Below are 14,454 nucleotides of genomic sequence, written 5' to 3'. Positions count from 1 at the left end.
ACTTGAGTCTATAGTACAGTAACATTTATCCTAGCAGGCAACTCATAGGTAGAGTTGTTCTCAGATGTCAGATTTTGTAGCAAAGAGTTGTGTTGAGTAGTTCTTAAATAATTGGTTATTTAAACAATGTGGAGGCCAGTGCGCCTTCAGTTTCACATTCAGTCAGTCCAGAGAACATTATATTGCTCTTGAAAATGAAAAATGAAACCAATTACAGAAAATAAACTCTTGGGCAAAGCTAGGAGAAATATAGATTCAGTCATGTTGGTTTGAAATGCCAACTCGTTTTGACGTCAGTGTTTTCATCAGAGCAGAAATAGTAAGAGTGACTGAAGAACATTTTCTTTTCTGGGACCATTGAAGTATTTAACTTTTTTAAATTATGGGATTCTAAAGGATTTAGATTGGATATGTGGATTCAATGCTTGTTTTTCCTCAAATCTCTTTCTGTCTCTTGCCCTGAACTCTACCTCACTGTGCCTGCAGATGAATGATATTGTGGTGGCATCCCAGTCATCCACTCTGGAGCTCCAGGAACAGATTGATATTTATAAAGAGAACAACCGTAGGGAGCTGACGGATCTGCAGAGGCTTTTGAAGGAGCGAGGACAGGAGCTGGAGAAGTGCCTACTGGCTACCAACACCCTGCAAGAAGAGGTACAGTGTGCTATGTCAGCCTCATCTAACGTAATGGGCCCTCAGAAAGGAGTCACAGATTTGAATGCTGACACCGCTGTCATGGTCAGAGTGGTCAAATCAAGGCCATCATTAGTCAGCCCAACTGAGCCCTCCCATGCAGAACAGCAGATGATGAGCCATTGTTTTTTCAAGCAGTTTGACTCCTCCAGCCAACATCATCCTCTCCTTTCAGAGAGCGATGTCATCACTTATCATGTATTTCTGCTCCCTGCTGTCCTCTTAAACCCAAAACATAGTATTAAAGTGAAGCAGTTGAGCCGAGTAAAGGCATAGAAAAACTCTGTTCTTTATGAAAATTATTGTTTACACTCAGAGCTAGAATTAAAAGGGAAATGTGGAGAATTCCTTTATAATCCTTTGATGTGGCCACAGCACCATAATGGTGAAACTTGACAACCTGAGACCACTCTGCATTGTTGCATTCAAGCAATTTATCTTTGTCAGCAGTTAAGAATCTAAGAAATGTTTTTGTTGAGCATAGGAACCAATGTATGTGAATAATTTGTTAGAAAGAGGATGGCTTATGCTGATTTTAGGCTTTTAGAGACTTCCAAGCAAAGAAAAAAAGGAGTATTGACATTTCCTTCTCTGGGAGGAACTATCTACTGGAGTCATTACGTTCAGCCTTTATTTGACATGCATAACATGCTGCCACTCAATTTTATGTATTTACTGATCTGGATGTTCCTGATCTGGGCTTTCAGCTGTACGTGTGCTTGGGAGTGGAGAGTATAGCACATGGTCAGCATCCTTTTTTCCTGTCTACATCCATGCTGATGTATCTTTGTCCAGCTGGTGTACAGGAAGAGGAGGATGTCAGTGTTGTGATATCATTGTTGTGAAAGCTGTGGTGGCAGGAATCACATCCTCCTCCTTGCCCTCTCCAGAGAAACGGATTACTTTGGACTGGGCCTAGTGAGTCCACTTTTCCAGCTTGCCCCGTCCATCTCCAACCAACAAGGGCAGGCCACACACATGCTTCTTCTTTAAAAGTCTTTCCTTTTCTAGAGAGGCCTGTCCAAGAAGACTGCAGTAAGTCACAGCAGGTTTCACTCCCTAGATCTAATTTATTAATTCCTTAGTACAGTAATGTATTAATCCTTTAACTTGCTTATTGCTATTCAGGGCTTGAGAGACGATGTACGAATATTCCATTACACTTATTACTAAGTCTTTGAATGCTCAGCTTTAGTTCTGTGGCTTAAATTAGGTCTTACTTAAGTACTATTTACATAATGAAATATGGAATAATTCTGCACTAATGGCCAAATATTTGTTCTGGCTGAGACATAAGGGCAGATGATGAATTTTCTTTGTCTTAGCATTAAGCAATGGGGGCAATTTTACAGCTGTGGGGGGCACTGCTGCTGAGTGAACACGGGGAGGAATCTAGCTGCACTGGATTCATTAGTCACTCTCAGGGAACTGCTTATTATTTTCCCTAAGCAGCAACTAAATTGTTGGTCATCACTACAGCTGTGATACTTAAGATACTTAGGCTACTTAAGATAAGAAGAAAGATGACGTATTGCACAGGGAGATGGACTTTCAAGAAGTATTTATAACCATGCGGAGCGTCCTTTTAATGAGATCCTGAACCCCTACTAGACCAGGGCCGCTGATCTTCAAAATCTGTAAAAAGATTTGGTCTAGGTATTTACACAATGTGTTAGCAATGTGCGATGATGTTTCAGTAATTTTTCAGTAAAGGTGTTGAAATATGTTGATGCATTTTGTTTTAGTTGTCACGTCGGGAGGAGGACCTGCGGCAGTGTCAGAGGGAACGAGACGAAGCCGTGCTCAGGGAGACAACGCTGGAGAAAAAGGTTCACGATCTGGAGGTGGAGGCTGAGACAAAGGCCCACGCTAAAGACGAAAAAGTTCGACGCGTCAAACTCATGGAGGTACATAATGTCAAATAAAGCCACTGATAATGGTTTTATCATTTGTAGACATGATGATGTCTGATCATTGCAAAAGGCCTTATGACCATCATTTAGGATACTCAAACATCTTAGTATACCTCAGTTGTCAATTATTTATAGAAAAACAAATTCATATAGCAACACTCCCTGACCGTATGGATGTATCGGCCTCATTTTGCAGGAGAGGGTCGCTCAGCTGGAGTTGGACCTGGATGAGGAGCGTCAGAGTGGAGACCAGCTGATGGACAGGATAGACCGAGGGAGAGAGCAGGTACAACACACACACTCTCAACACATTCTCATTATCCCTGCTCACCTGTGTCGGTCACCTGCTGCCCATGTACACTTTAGTTCACACAGACATGTCTCTGTTCCATCTCAACCTGTGAATGATATCCAGATCTCCTGCTGCTTTGTCTTCCACCTCTCTAACATCATGACCGCAGTCACTAATCTCTGAATCAAACAAACACGTGATCTCTACCAAACAATTTCAGGTCTCAAATATAGTCCTGAAAGCGTAAATTCACATGATTTATATGCAGGTTGATGTGTTATATCAGTGCTTCGGTGCATGTGCTCACTCTGAGGTGTGTGTTCTTTACACATAATATCCACACCGCAGGATTCCCAGTTTATTTGTGGTCTGGATAAAGTGGACGGGTTATTGCTTTGTAAGATGATCTTGCATAATCATTCATGTTGGCGGCCTGCCCGCGTGGTCTAAGAGTGCCTATCCAATTTTCATGCAACAGTCACAAAAGACCCCTCTTAATGCGCCGCTCAGGCCAAAATATGCGAGTTGCCAAATGTCTCAAGTTTTCAGGTTGTGGAGTTCACTTGGAAATTACACTCAGTAACTTCATCTTGAGAACAAATCCAGTTCTTGTGCAAATGCTCCAGTTTTCATTCCTCCCTGATAAAACTGCTGACGGAGGCACAGTAAAGTAAGATTTAGATAAAGTACATGTGCTTTTAGGATTGTTTGTTTGTGGAAGAGTGCTTACTAATCAGAGGGAGGATGTTAGTTCTGGAGTTTTTGAAATAACACTGCTTTATTGCAACCCAACTATTTAAATGCAAATGTGTATGTCTTGTGGTCAGAGTTTCATGGAACCTTTGCATCTCCTTAATATTAAATGTAAAAACTATGAGATCCAAACACAGGCCTGTAAGGCTTGGCTACAGGCTCCTCTCAGTGTGGAACTGACAGACTCAAAGGTTGTGACCAAAATTTTTAATAAATGTGCGTAGCGACAACAAGAGAGGCTTAGTGTGTGTTGAGTAGAGTATTTAAAATCTCCCTAAATGGTTTCCCTTTTGAAAAATTCCCTAGCAGGGAGGAAAGAGTGGCGTTGTGACAAAGTGGCATTGGTTCAGCATGAGGCTGAGGTTGGTTGTCAGGGCAACACTCGAGCTTTGTGCAGTCAGAGTGGAGTAGGTTGAGTGCTCGTGGTGTGTGTTTGTCAGTGCACACACCCGCGGGTATGTGCTGGTGTGTGTATGTGCTCTAATGTCTGTGGGGAGGAGAGGGGGGGATGTATGGCTATGGGATGGAGGGGTGCTGGGGTTGCAGCAGAGGCAGCAGGAAGAACACCTGCGTCTCTCCTGGCACCAGGTGCTGCTCTCCTGTCTAAATGAGAGTAATCTCCCCTCTCCTCTCCTGCCGTCTTTCACAAAGCAGATTAGTTTCGCGGTATGTTCCAGTCTGCTGATTCAGCTCCCTCAAGCACTGTGCTGGGTGCACCAGTTATAGGGGCCATCGTTCATCAGAGAAGCCCACTGTCACCTACTAATTGGCATAAAATATCACCAATTCTAAGCTCCCTTCACAAAGAAAGAACCATCACGGCTGTATCGATTTCTTTTCATCCTCCCTTCTTTTGAACCAGGCTATCACTGAGCAGTCATGTTCATGCAGTAATGCCTCTCGGAGTTGATTTCATGTTCAGAGAGTGGATATTTGATGACATCGGATTAAAATTAAAGGCATAGTTCGACATTTTGGGATATATGCTTATTCACCTTCTTGCCCGAGAGTTAGACGATACCACTCTGATATCGGTCAGTCTGTTAAATATAAGCCAGTTATCTTAGAGTAAATACTGCTACTGATACAGCTAGTCTGGTAACAAAATCTTACTATGTTCACATAAGCCAATGTAAATCCACAACTTGTTAGGTTTGCACTCCAAAATGTTGAACTATTCCTTTAATGTTGTATATCCACACACCTTACACAAAAATGTTGCCAAGTTTAAATAAATAACATTTTATTATTATTATTTTAATAATATGTTCGTCTAAAAGCCCACAGCTAGATATCTTTTTTTACAGAAACTACTGGCATCGATTTATTTTAACATGTTTTTACTACAACTCTGTGTCACTGGGAGAGCAACAAAAAGTGGAATGCAGCCAAACAAGAAAATCCAGCTGACTAATTAGCTGAGGCCCTTTCAGCATTAAGTCTTCTATTGTTTAGCGTTTTGAGCGACTGAGCGCTACAGTGGTTTCTGGTGTGGGTGAGACCGTATCAGATAATAATTGTCATCAGACTGTGTGGGACCGTAGCAATGACAGTGTCTGGACTCGGCTTGACAGGTGGAGCAGATGAGGAATGAACTCCTGCAGGAGAGGGCTAGCAGACAGGACCTGGAGTGTGACAAGATGACTTTGGAGAGACAGGTACACCTTCTCCTGTCTGGAGGAAAACAAAACTCAAACTCATTTCATTCATATGTCTTTTCATCATTTTCATTGAGTTTCCAATTCATTCATTTATTTTTGATACACTGATATTATTGTACTGTATATATTATGATATACACATACATTTGCCCAGTTGTGTGCCTCACTACTTTTCTCTTTGTGACCTCTCCAGACCAAAGACCTGAAGAGCAGAGTGGCTTATTTAGAAGGCTCCCACAAGTCCAACAAAGAGGGCCTGGTAGCCCAGCTGGAGGATCGCATACAGGAGCTGGAGGCGAGACTGGAGGGGGAGGAAAGGTGAGATGAAGGCTCCGACGGGGAATAGAGATGAGGTGTGCTGTGGTCAAGGTGACGGAAGAGGAAAGCGTTAGTGGGGAAAGTTAACTGGAAAGTAGAGATCTAGGTTAGGTATGGCAGCTTGGGAGTGACTTTTAAGTTCAAGTTTATACTTAGACACTGATGGATTTAGACTACAACATTGGAGCCCATATAGGAGAAGGAGATCACAACTTTTAATATTGCTTTAAATGGTGTACATCAATTGGAATTGGGACTTTATATCAGACTATACAGTGACTTTCAAATCATTTTCTTATTCAGAAGAAAAAATCCAATCCAATTCTGGGTAATCAAATCCTTAAGGTGGAAATCTGAACAGCTCTTAATTATTAGAATTCAAAGATTTATGCAAGTCAATATGATGTGCTGCATTACATGTACAGTATGACGATGCATCACGTTGCATGGGTTTCAGGGAGCGTGCCAACTTGCAGCTGGTGAACCGCAGGCTAGAAAGGAAGGTTAAAGAGATGATGATGCAAGGTGAAGAAGAACAAAACTCATTGCAAGATCAAAAGGACCAAGTACGTAATACACACTTTCATGCCCTGACTAACCGTCATTAAACTCAATTTACTACATACTTTAAATGAATAGCCATCTAGTGAAAATATCTGTGGAACCCTTTTAACCCTGTGCTTGTTGGTTCTTCTTGAAGTTGAATCTGCGTCTAAAGGCCTTGAAACGGCAGATGGACGAGGCCGAGGAGGAGATCGACCGACTGGAGCACAGCAAGAAGAAGCTGCAGAGAGACCTGGATGAGCAACAGGAGGCCAATGAGCAGCTCCATGGCCAGCTCAAAGCTCTGCAAAATGAGATCAGGTGAACGCCTAAAAACAATATCCGATTGTCCATTTGTCATCCGTTACAGACTAAAATAAGAAAAGTTTGAAAAACAAAATAATAATAATACACATACATTGTCAGTGTCCTAGTTATAAGCAGCACGATGCCCAATGGTTAGCACTGTGGCCTCACAGCAAGAAGGTACCGGGTTCGAACCCTGGTGGTCCCGGGCCTTTCTGGGAGGAGTTTGCATGTTCTCCCTGTGTCTGCGTGGCTTTACTTTAAGTGGCACCACTTAAAACATCTTCCCCTCCTGCTGCCCTACATCACCCCAGTGGGTGCTACTATTGGTGATGGTTTAATGTGTCTGTGATAAAGCGCTATATAAATGTAATGAATTATTATAATATTATTCTTTCTCATCCAGGCGTAAGAGCACCTCAGCACCGCTGCTCAACACCCTGGACGACGACGACGAGGATGACGACATCAGCACCGACGGGGAGACGTACTTCAGCTCATCATTGGGGTACAAGCGCTCCTCAAGTCAGGACAACATCTTGTCCACCTTCACTTTGTAAACAAACAGGACGGGAGGTGGATGATAAAGCTGCTTTATTATACATCACTGTTGGACCAAACAGCTGGAAAGCTGCGCTACATGCTTTTTGAAAAGACTACACTCAAATATCTGTGTGGTTCATTCTGGGTTCAATCTCGATGTCCTTAAATTCAATCAGTATTATTTGAGCAGCTCTGAGATGAATAGATTAAATCATAAAAGTGTTGATGTTTTAGCCTGTCCCATGGAAAATAAATGTATATACTTTTTAATTTGGTAATTTTACATTCCCACATGAAGTCTTATGTAAATGTTTCAGTTCTTTTCTGTGTGGAGCTTTGTTAACAAATGCATTACACATGATTATCGTAGCATTAGTAAACTTAAAAACGCACTCTTTAATTCACTGTAAAACAATGCAACCAGTACTGCCTTTGTGAACAATATGAGGTGATTAATCCTCACTGTTTTATAACTATCAAATATGTTAAATGTACTTGCAGTATCTGAATATTAAGTTCTATATCATTCCATAAAAAAAAAAAATCTTTACATTTTATGATTGAAGATCATATCGGAGTATATGAAGTGACTAGTGCCAGGATTTTTTTATTTTTATTTTTTTTTATTTATTCACGGTTGAAGACACAAGATCCTGGCTCAGTGAGGGTTTTAGGGAACAGTTCATGAGGGACTTTGTACACATCCATTTTTTAGACAGCTTTATATGGTTTGATATGAATAATAGATCCATTAAAATATTATCAACAGGCGTTTGTTGCAATTTTATCACACAAGTTACTCCAAATATTCGTGACACCACAGTATTGCTTTTACTTATCTACTGGTAAAGGCTGCTTAATGCAATCATGTGTGATAAAACCTAAATTAACTTTATTTAGTCTTTTCTGTGATTATTGATTCTGAATCAGACTTGTAGCAGTTACTGCACCGAACAAAGATACACATATCGAAACAATTTCATCTCTGAAGATATTATGTTAGAAACACGTTTATCTAACTTCTATCTCTGGTAGTGATTTCTCTCCTGAATGGGGTAGTGTTGATAACTGGACATGGTTTAAATATTTTTGTTTAACCTCATATGTGTGTTTGAATTGTGCCACTGCACATAAAGCCTTGCAATGCCTTGTACGTGTGCTCTAATTTTCCTTGAGCTCAATGAGGGAATTTCTTCAGATGAGAAACTGAATTTTGATGTTTTGCTATACTGTGATGATTTGCACTCTCTGTTGGCTCTGCATGGAATATAAGTCTGACATATAAGTCTGACACCTGTGGAGGGAGAGTGGATGGAGACAAATTGCTGCCACTACCTCTCTGTACACATGTATGTTCATAAATCCTGCTGAGACTAAAATAAAGTTACTTCCAGTTACTCTTACTCATGTTTCTTTTCTTGTTGAATAATTCCTGGACATTGATTAACCCTTAAAGATCCCTTTCAGACATGTTTTAGCAAGTACTGTATAAACATATTTTGCTTTGAATAATGATTTGTATCTGATATTTTTCCACAAAAGGTTCAAATGCCTAGTTAAAAATTCATAAGACAAGAAGAATACAAGATTCGCATTTACTCCTCCCTCATTATAGAAATCAAACTATGAATATGCAAATATGTATTAAGATTTTTCTGATATAATTAGGTTTATTATTAAGATCCTTTACTTAAGTAGACATAATCAACACAACTGTGAAAATAGTCTAGTAAAAGTCCTCCCATTTTAAGTTTTACTCAAGTATCAGCAAAATGTAATCAACGTACTTTAGAAGTGCTTTTGTTTTAATATTAAACAAGCTATTGGATTTGTATCACCTGTTTATTGACTTGTATGCAACATTTTAATAACTGATCAAGGTGGAGCTGATTTAAACTATTTCATGTGATGATCATATTGTTAATTTCCTTCTTAAAATAAGTGAAATCATCTGCCATTCTAGTTTGTCTGTTTCAGCCTATTTCCGACAGAAATAAGCTTGTTAATGAGTGAGAGAAAATATGACTTTTAGGACTCAATGATAGACACAAATTACTTAATGAGATTGAATTTTTTGCCTTGTTTGCGCTATGCAAAATGTGAAATTTCACAAAGCAACTGAATCAAACTGAAACAAATGTACACATTTGTACACTGACTTCGGTCAGCCTCTGTGATAAAATCTGTGGGGTCAAAGCAGCTGTGACAACAGCGGCTCTTTATCTTTAATTTCGTGGTCACTGGGTCAGTACTCTTCCTGCTGGAACATATGAAGCAAAAGAATCCTGTGTTTGGGCCTGATCCCCTTTCAGTGCAGAGCTTTGACCTGCTTCAGTCTCTGGGGAAAAGAGAATTCCTGGTGTCGAGTTGGAGCACAGTGGAAAGTGTATGTATTTGTAATGAATTTGCGTCACATTGTAGAGGTCTGCTTTTACTTTGATATTAAAGAATCGGTGTAAAAAAAAAAAAGCCACAATAATCTACTTTGATTTCATGTTTTAAAACAAAACTGGGGGTGTAGATGTCCCAGTCTTTCTTTCTTTCTTTACACTGGTATCTACAGCTGACTACAGCAGAACAAGGAGGTGAATGGGCTGAGCTTTCTTTTTCACACTGGCTATTGTTGGCAGGGCATGACCTTCATTTGTTGCTATTCTGTATGGAGCAAACAAATCAACCGTTCAAGTGCCACAGTATTATCTCTCTCTCTCTCTTTTGTGTGAAGACTAAACTAATAGGGGCTGCAGGCTGGACGGCTTAAGAGGGGAAAGTTGTGTATGCTTAACAAGGTGATCATTCTTGGGATTCCTTTACGTGCTTGAGTGAGTTCAACCAGAGTGACTGCTGAGAAATAAAGAGGACAACTGAGAGAGAGTTGTCTCGGAGGGAACTGAGATTTCTCTTTTTCACATGGAGCTCTTTATTTCACACTTCTAAATAGGAAACATACAAGTTCAACAAGTCTATTTCTGGCGGTTAAGTGTAGGTGGACAGAAAGAAATAATAACAGCTCGCGATCATTTCTGTTCAAAATCTCGTAGTGCCATGCTGCCCCCTTGCTGTAATAATGGTATCTGGTTTCATAGTTTTGGTTCCCTAACAACAAGTAAGCTTTCCTAAAAACTAAGATGTGATAGAAGATCCGAAATAAACAGAAAAAAAAAATCATATTAATCAAATAAAGATCTGAACATTATTTTGTCAGTAAATTAAAGAGAATTCGTACATTTGGAGTTTTTTTTAATTGAGTTCAAAAGTGGTCACTATCAATGAAAAGACATGCCTGTTCTGTTTTTATATATATACATGTATGAGCATTAATAACAAAGTAAACAGTAAACGGTTTGTAAGTGGGACTGGAGGCTGTTTTTTATCCCCCAGGTGAGCTATCGGACCTCTGCAGACCCACAGGGACATAAAGGGGGACGTCTCCCACTCAAACAACCTACGTCACTCCTAAATAATTCCATCTTGATGATGAATAGTTCGCTATCAGACTTTTGTGGATGATTATTATTATGTTTTATGGCTGGTTTACTGAATGTGGTGCAAAGATAAAAGGTAGATGTCCTTTTTGTAAGTTCAGCGACCTTTACATGCTCTGGTCTGACCTCACATCCTCAAATCAGAATCAGAATCAGAATCAGAATCAGAATCAGAATCAGAATTAGAATCAAAATCAGAATCAGAATCAGCTTTATTGGCCAGGTTTGCGTAAACAAACAAGGAATTTGACTCTGGGAATCTTTTCTCTCAAAGTACAACACTCACTTCACATATAAAGACTAAAAACAGAAATGATAACAAGAAATATAAAAAAAATACTGTTAAGTATACAGTATAACACTACAATAGAATTTACAAATTTACAAGAAATATACTTTAACAAGGGAAGGAATAGTGGCTTATTTGTAGATCAACACCCATAAAGTTGTATTGAGTTTTTGTGTTGAGTAATACTAGTAACACTGCTCAGGTTCTGTACAATAACACCTTAGCTTAACATTTGCCTCAGGCAATGAAAACCTCAGTACAGCAGGACAAACCTGCTTTCCGGGCTTGTTTGTTTTGAGTCACTATAATGTATCTCAACTCTTTTATGATCAACATATATTTTCTGAAAGCATTTTACACAGCTGAGTCCATTTCTGTAAATAAAGGAAGCTTTTGTTCAGAAATGAAGGACTTCTTAAATTATATTGGCATCACTGATATCAGTAGATTCTTCCAGCCAAGCAAAGATCCATTGATTTAAATGAAATAACCTGAAAGATGATCATATTTGCATTGTTATGAATACATTCTTATTGCAATGTTCAGCACAACATAGTCACAGTATCAGGGGGATATGTGATCCCTTACACAGTAATGATTTTAAAAAGAGCACCATCCCTTAACTACCATACAGGCAAATCCACTTGATATTACATTGAAATGTCAGCAAGCCAGTCCAATGCGCCCCTCCCTTTTTGGATGAGGTCACTTACACTGAATGAATGATTTATCAGAGGCTATAGATCCATAAAGCTGTCATCATTTCCTTCGATGTTGGCATTGAACCTTTCCATCGGAAAGAATTCAGATTTCTCTCCACCATTGTGTTACAGTAGAAGTTTTTTTTTTAAAGATTAGGTTTACATTTGTTCAAGTCTATCTACTACTAGATACACTTCAACAAATGTGAACTTAAATAATTTAAGGGGACAGAATCTGCAGTACTAATAGTGTGCAGTTCAGCCAAATATAATGAGGCTTCAGCAGTTACAAAACTCAAGAAGGATATTTTAAATTTACCGTGTTTTTGGTACCAAATTCCCTCTTAGTGTTACTATTCCTCAGCCCCAGATCAGCAAGGAAACTCTGTTTGTGGATTACCAAAGAGGGAAAGACTGTAACTTCCCCACTTGCTAAAGCTTCATATTAACTTCTTAATCTGAACATTAGATGTCATTTTCACACAGAATGAGGACTGTGTGGAGTTTTTCTACGATCACTTACATGATACATTGCTTTAAGAGGGAATCTCTTTGCAGCCAGTATGGAAAAGAGAACCAATGACACATTCAAAGTAAATACTGTACGTGTTGGTATTGCTTTAAGACAGACTTAGTGAACCTATATCCTTTAAAGAGTACACATTTGTTTGTACAGCAGCTTCGAGATGTGTGAGAAAAGTTCCTAATTTAAGTAAAACTATTCAGCTTTAAAATTGTACTAATGAAAAACTGTACATGAACACAACTTTTTGAACAACCCAGTCAGTTGCTTTTTAAGGTTGCCACACTTTTCTGAAAGCAGTGCAGCATTGGGAAGCTGCGTCACTTCATCACAGACAGCACATTTGTCTGTCAACAGTTGTAATGGTGTTTATCTGTCAAGCAATTGCTAAAACACAAGTCAACCTGAATTCCACAGCTACAGGGACGCTGAAAAGGAAAACAGCTAATTGTTGTTGGTTTAAACAGTGAAATCTTACACAAGCAACTGCTCCCACACAGGAGAGAAGATCAAACACCTCCACTGTAACCTACATGCAGCAACAAACAATACACGCAACTTAACTCCTAGTTATCACTATCTTCCAGTGCTGGATAAAGTACTCAATAGCAGTACCACACATATTCTATTACAAGTAAAAGTCATGCATTGAAAATGTTACTTGAGTAAAGGAATTTAACTTTTATCAGCAAAATGTACTTGAAGTATCTAAAATGTAAATGTCCCTTGTGAGTGTTGTACTATATTATTAGATTTTGTAGTGCTGTGTATGTGTTAATGTGCAGAATTATTGTTTTAGTTGGTCAAGGGAGAGCTAATTTTGCCCTTCATAATTTTCCAGAGCCCAAAGTGACACCTTCATATTGCTTGCTTTGTGCAACAAATATTTCAAACCCCAAATGACTCAGTTTACGATAATTTAAGACAAGGGAAAGCAGCAAATCACCACATGAGAAGCTGGAACCGTGATTAATCAACTAATCATTTCAGCTCTAATGAGATCTGAAATAGTCAGTTTAATCTATAACAAAGCATCATATTTTGTGAGATCATCATGTGTTTTATGTGTAGACTAATAATATGTACTGCAACTACAGCCATCAAATACATGTAATGGGGTAAAAAACTACAATATACAGTAACTAACATTACTCAAGTAAAGAACTTGAGTAATGTTAGTTACCTTCCCATAACATGTTGCTTATCTTGTTGGCATATCATATGCGTTATCTCAGGACACTTTACAGATGGAGTAGGTCTAGACCTACTAATTCTATCATTTTCAGAGACCCAGCAAAACCCCAGAGGATAGCACTTAAAAGCATTTCAATCAGGAGAGACTTTGTTGCAGATATGCAAATGTTTATTGTACATATGCACGAGACACTAGTTAACACTACACTCGACAGCAGGTAACGTTAGCCTACCGTTAGCTAGCAGCTGGAGTAAACACATAGCTATATACATACATATATATATATCTATGGAATAAACAGTTAAAATGCTGACAGCTAAACGGTGTAAAAGTGTGTCTGTATTTCACTGGAGAGGATTGTAACACCAGACTGTAGCTGCCGTTGTTTGAAAAACACAGACTCAGCCTGAAATAAGTTATTGTTATAAGTTATTTTTAATAAATAATTTAATTTTGACCCTGTGGCCTTAGTAATACACAAGCTGTTCTTTAATGTCGCCTTGTGCTCCTTTTTTTTTTAAGATCAACTTTTTATTATTTTATATTTTTGAACATACAGAACAGACAAATACAATTGAACAATTGGTGTTTCTTTTTTTTGTGGAGGTGGGGTAGTGCACTATAGGCCCCTCTGGGGGCTAAGCTTTTGTCCTTAACGCCATTTTTTCCCCTTACATTACTTTTACTTTTATACTTTAAGTAGTTTTGAAACCAGTACTTTTACACTTTTACTTGAGTAAAAAACTTCTAGAAGTTCAACTTCTACAGAAGTCTTTTCAAACTCTAGTATCTATACTTCTACTTGATTAATGAATGTGAATACTTTTGACCCCTCTGGTATCTATACTTCTACTTGAGTAATGAAATGAATACTTTTGACACTTCTGATCACATTACAATATAAACCTACTAGTCCCTCTTGCAACGTAACGCCCATGGCTCAAACTCCCTCCCTTAAAAGTGAACCATCACTCCCCACAAAGCATCCTTAACTTTCGTTTTAAAAATAGCCTTTGTTCCATGAGAAGATCCCAGTATTGGAAAATTAGCTTCTTGCTATTTTACCTTTAATACAAGGAACACTGCATGACATAATGCTTGCTCTTATGTTGCAATTATGTTGGCTTCCAACCATGTGACATTTGACAGGTCATATATTCTGGGGCTTTATTTGTTGTTGTTTTTTCAGTCATATGTACTCCACGTTAAATCTGTCGTTCTTGGAAGACGGGCCCC

General features: G+C 38.9%; 1 protein-coding gene across 2 annotated transcripts in view; it reads left to right on the top strand.

Moving 5' to 3' along the window:
- The window catches only part of cgnl1 (cingulin-like 1), a 30,425-nt gene extending 21,997 nt beyond the window's left edge, over window positions 1-8,428 (top strand). The window contains exons 12-19 of one of the 2 annotated variants that reach the window (XM_039795042.1): window positions 487-657; window positions 2,442-2,603; window positions 2,806-2,895; window positions 5,229-5,312; window positions 5,509-5,633; window positions 6,091-6,199; window positions 6,334-6,497; window positions 6,889-8,428. In XM_039795042.1, the coding sequence (XP_039650976.1) occupies window positions 487-657; window positions 2,442-2,603; window positions 2,806-2,895; window positions 5,229-5,312; window positions 5,509-5,633; window positions 6,091-6,199; window positions 6,334-6,497; window positions 6,889-7,042 (1,059 nt within the window). In that variant the 3' untranslated portion in view covers window positions 7,043-8,428. The remainder of the gene's footprint in view (window positions 1-486; window positions 658-2,441; window positions 2,604-2,805; window positions 2,896-5,228; window positions 5,313-5,508; window positions 5,634-6,090; window positions 6,200-6,333; window positions 6,498-6,888) is intronic. The other variant, XM_039795043.1, reaches the window with a different exon arrangement.
- The last annotated feature ends 6,026 nt before the right edge of the window (window positions 8,429-14,454 follow it).

Source organism: Perca fluviatilis, chromosome 3 (assembly GCF_010015445.1).
Source record: "Perca fluviatilis chromosome 3, GENO_Pfluv_1.0, whole genome shotgun sequence".
NCBI classification, from domain to species: Eukaryota; Metazoa; Chordata; class Actinopteri; order Perciformes; family Percidae; genus Perca; species Perca fluviatilis.
The sequence above is the reverse complement of the archived record's forward strand: the minus strand, read 5'-3'. Positions and strand labels throughout refer to the sequence as shown.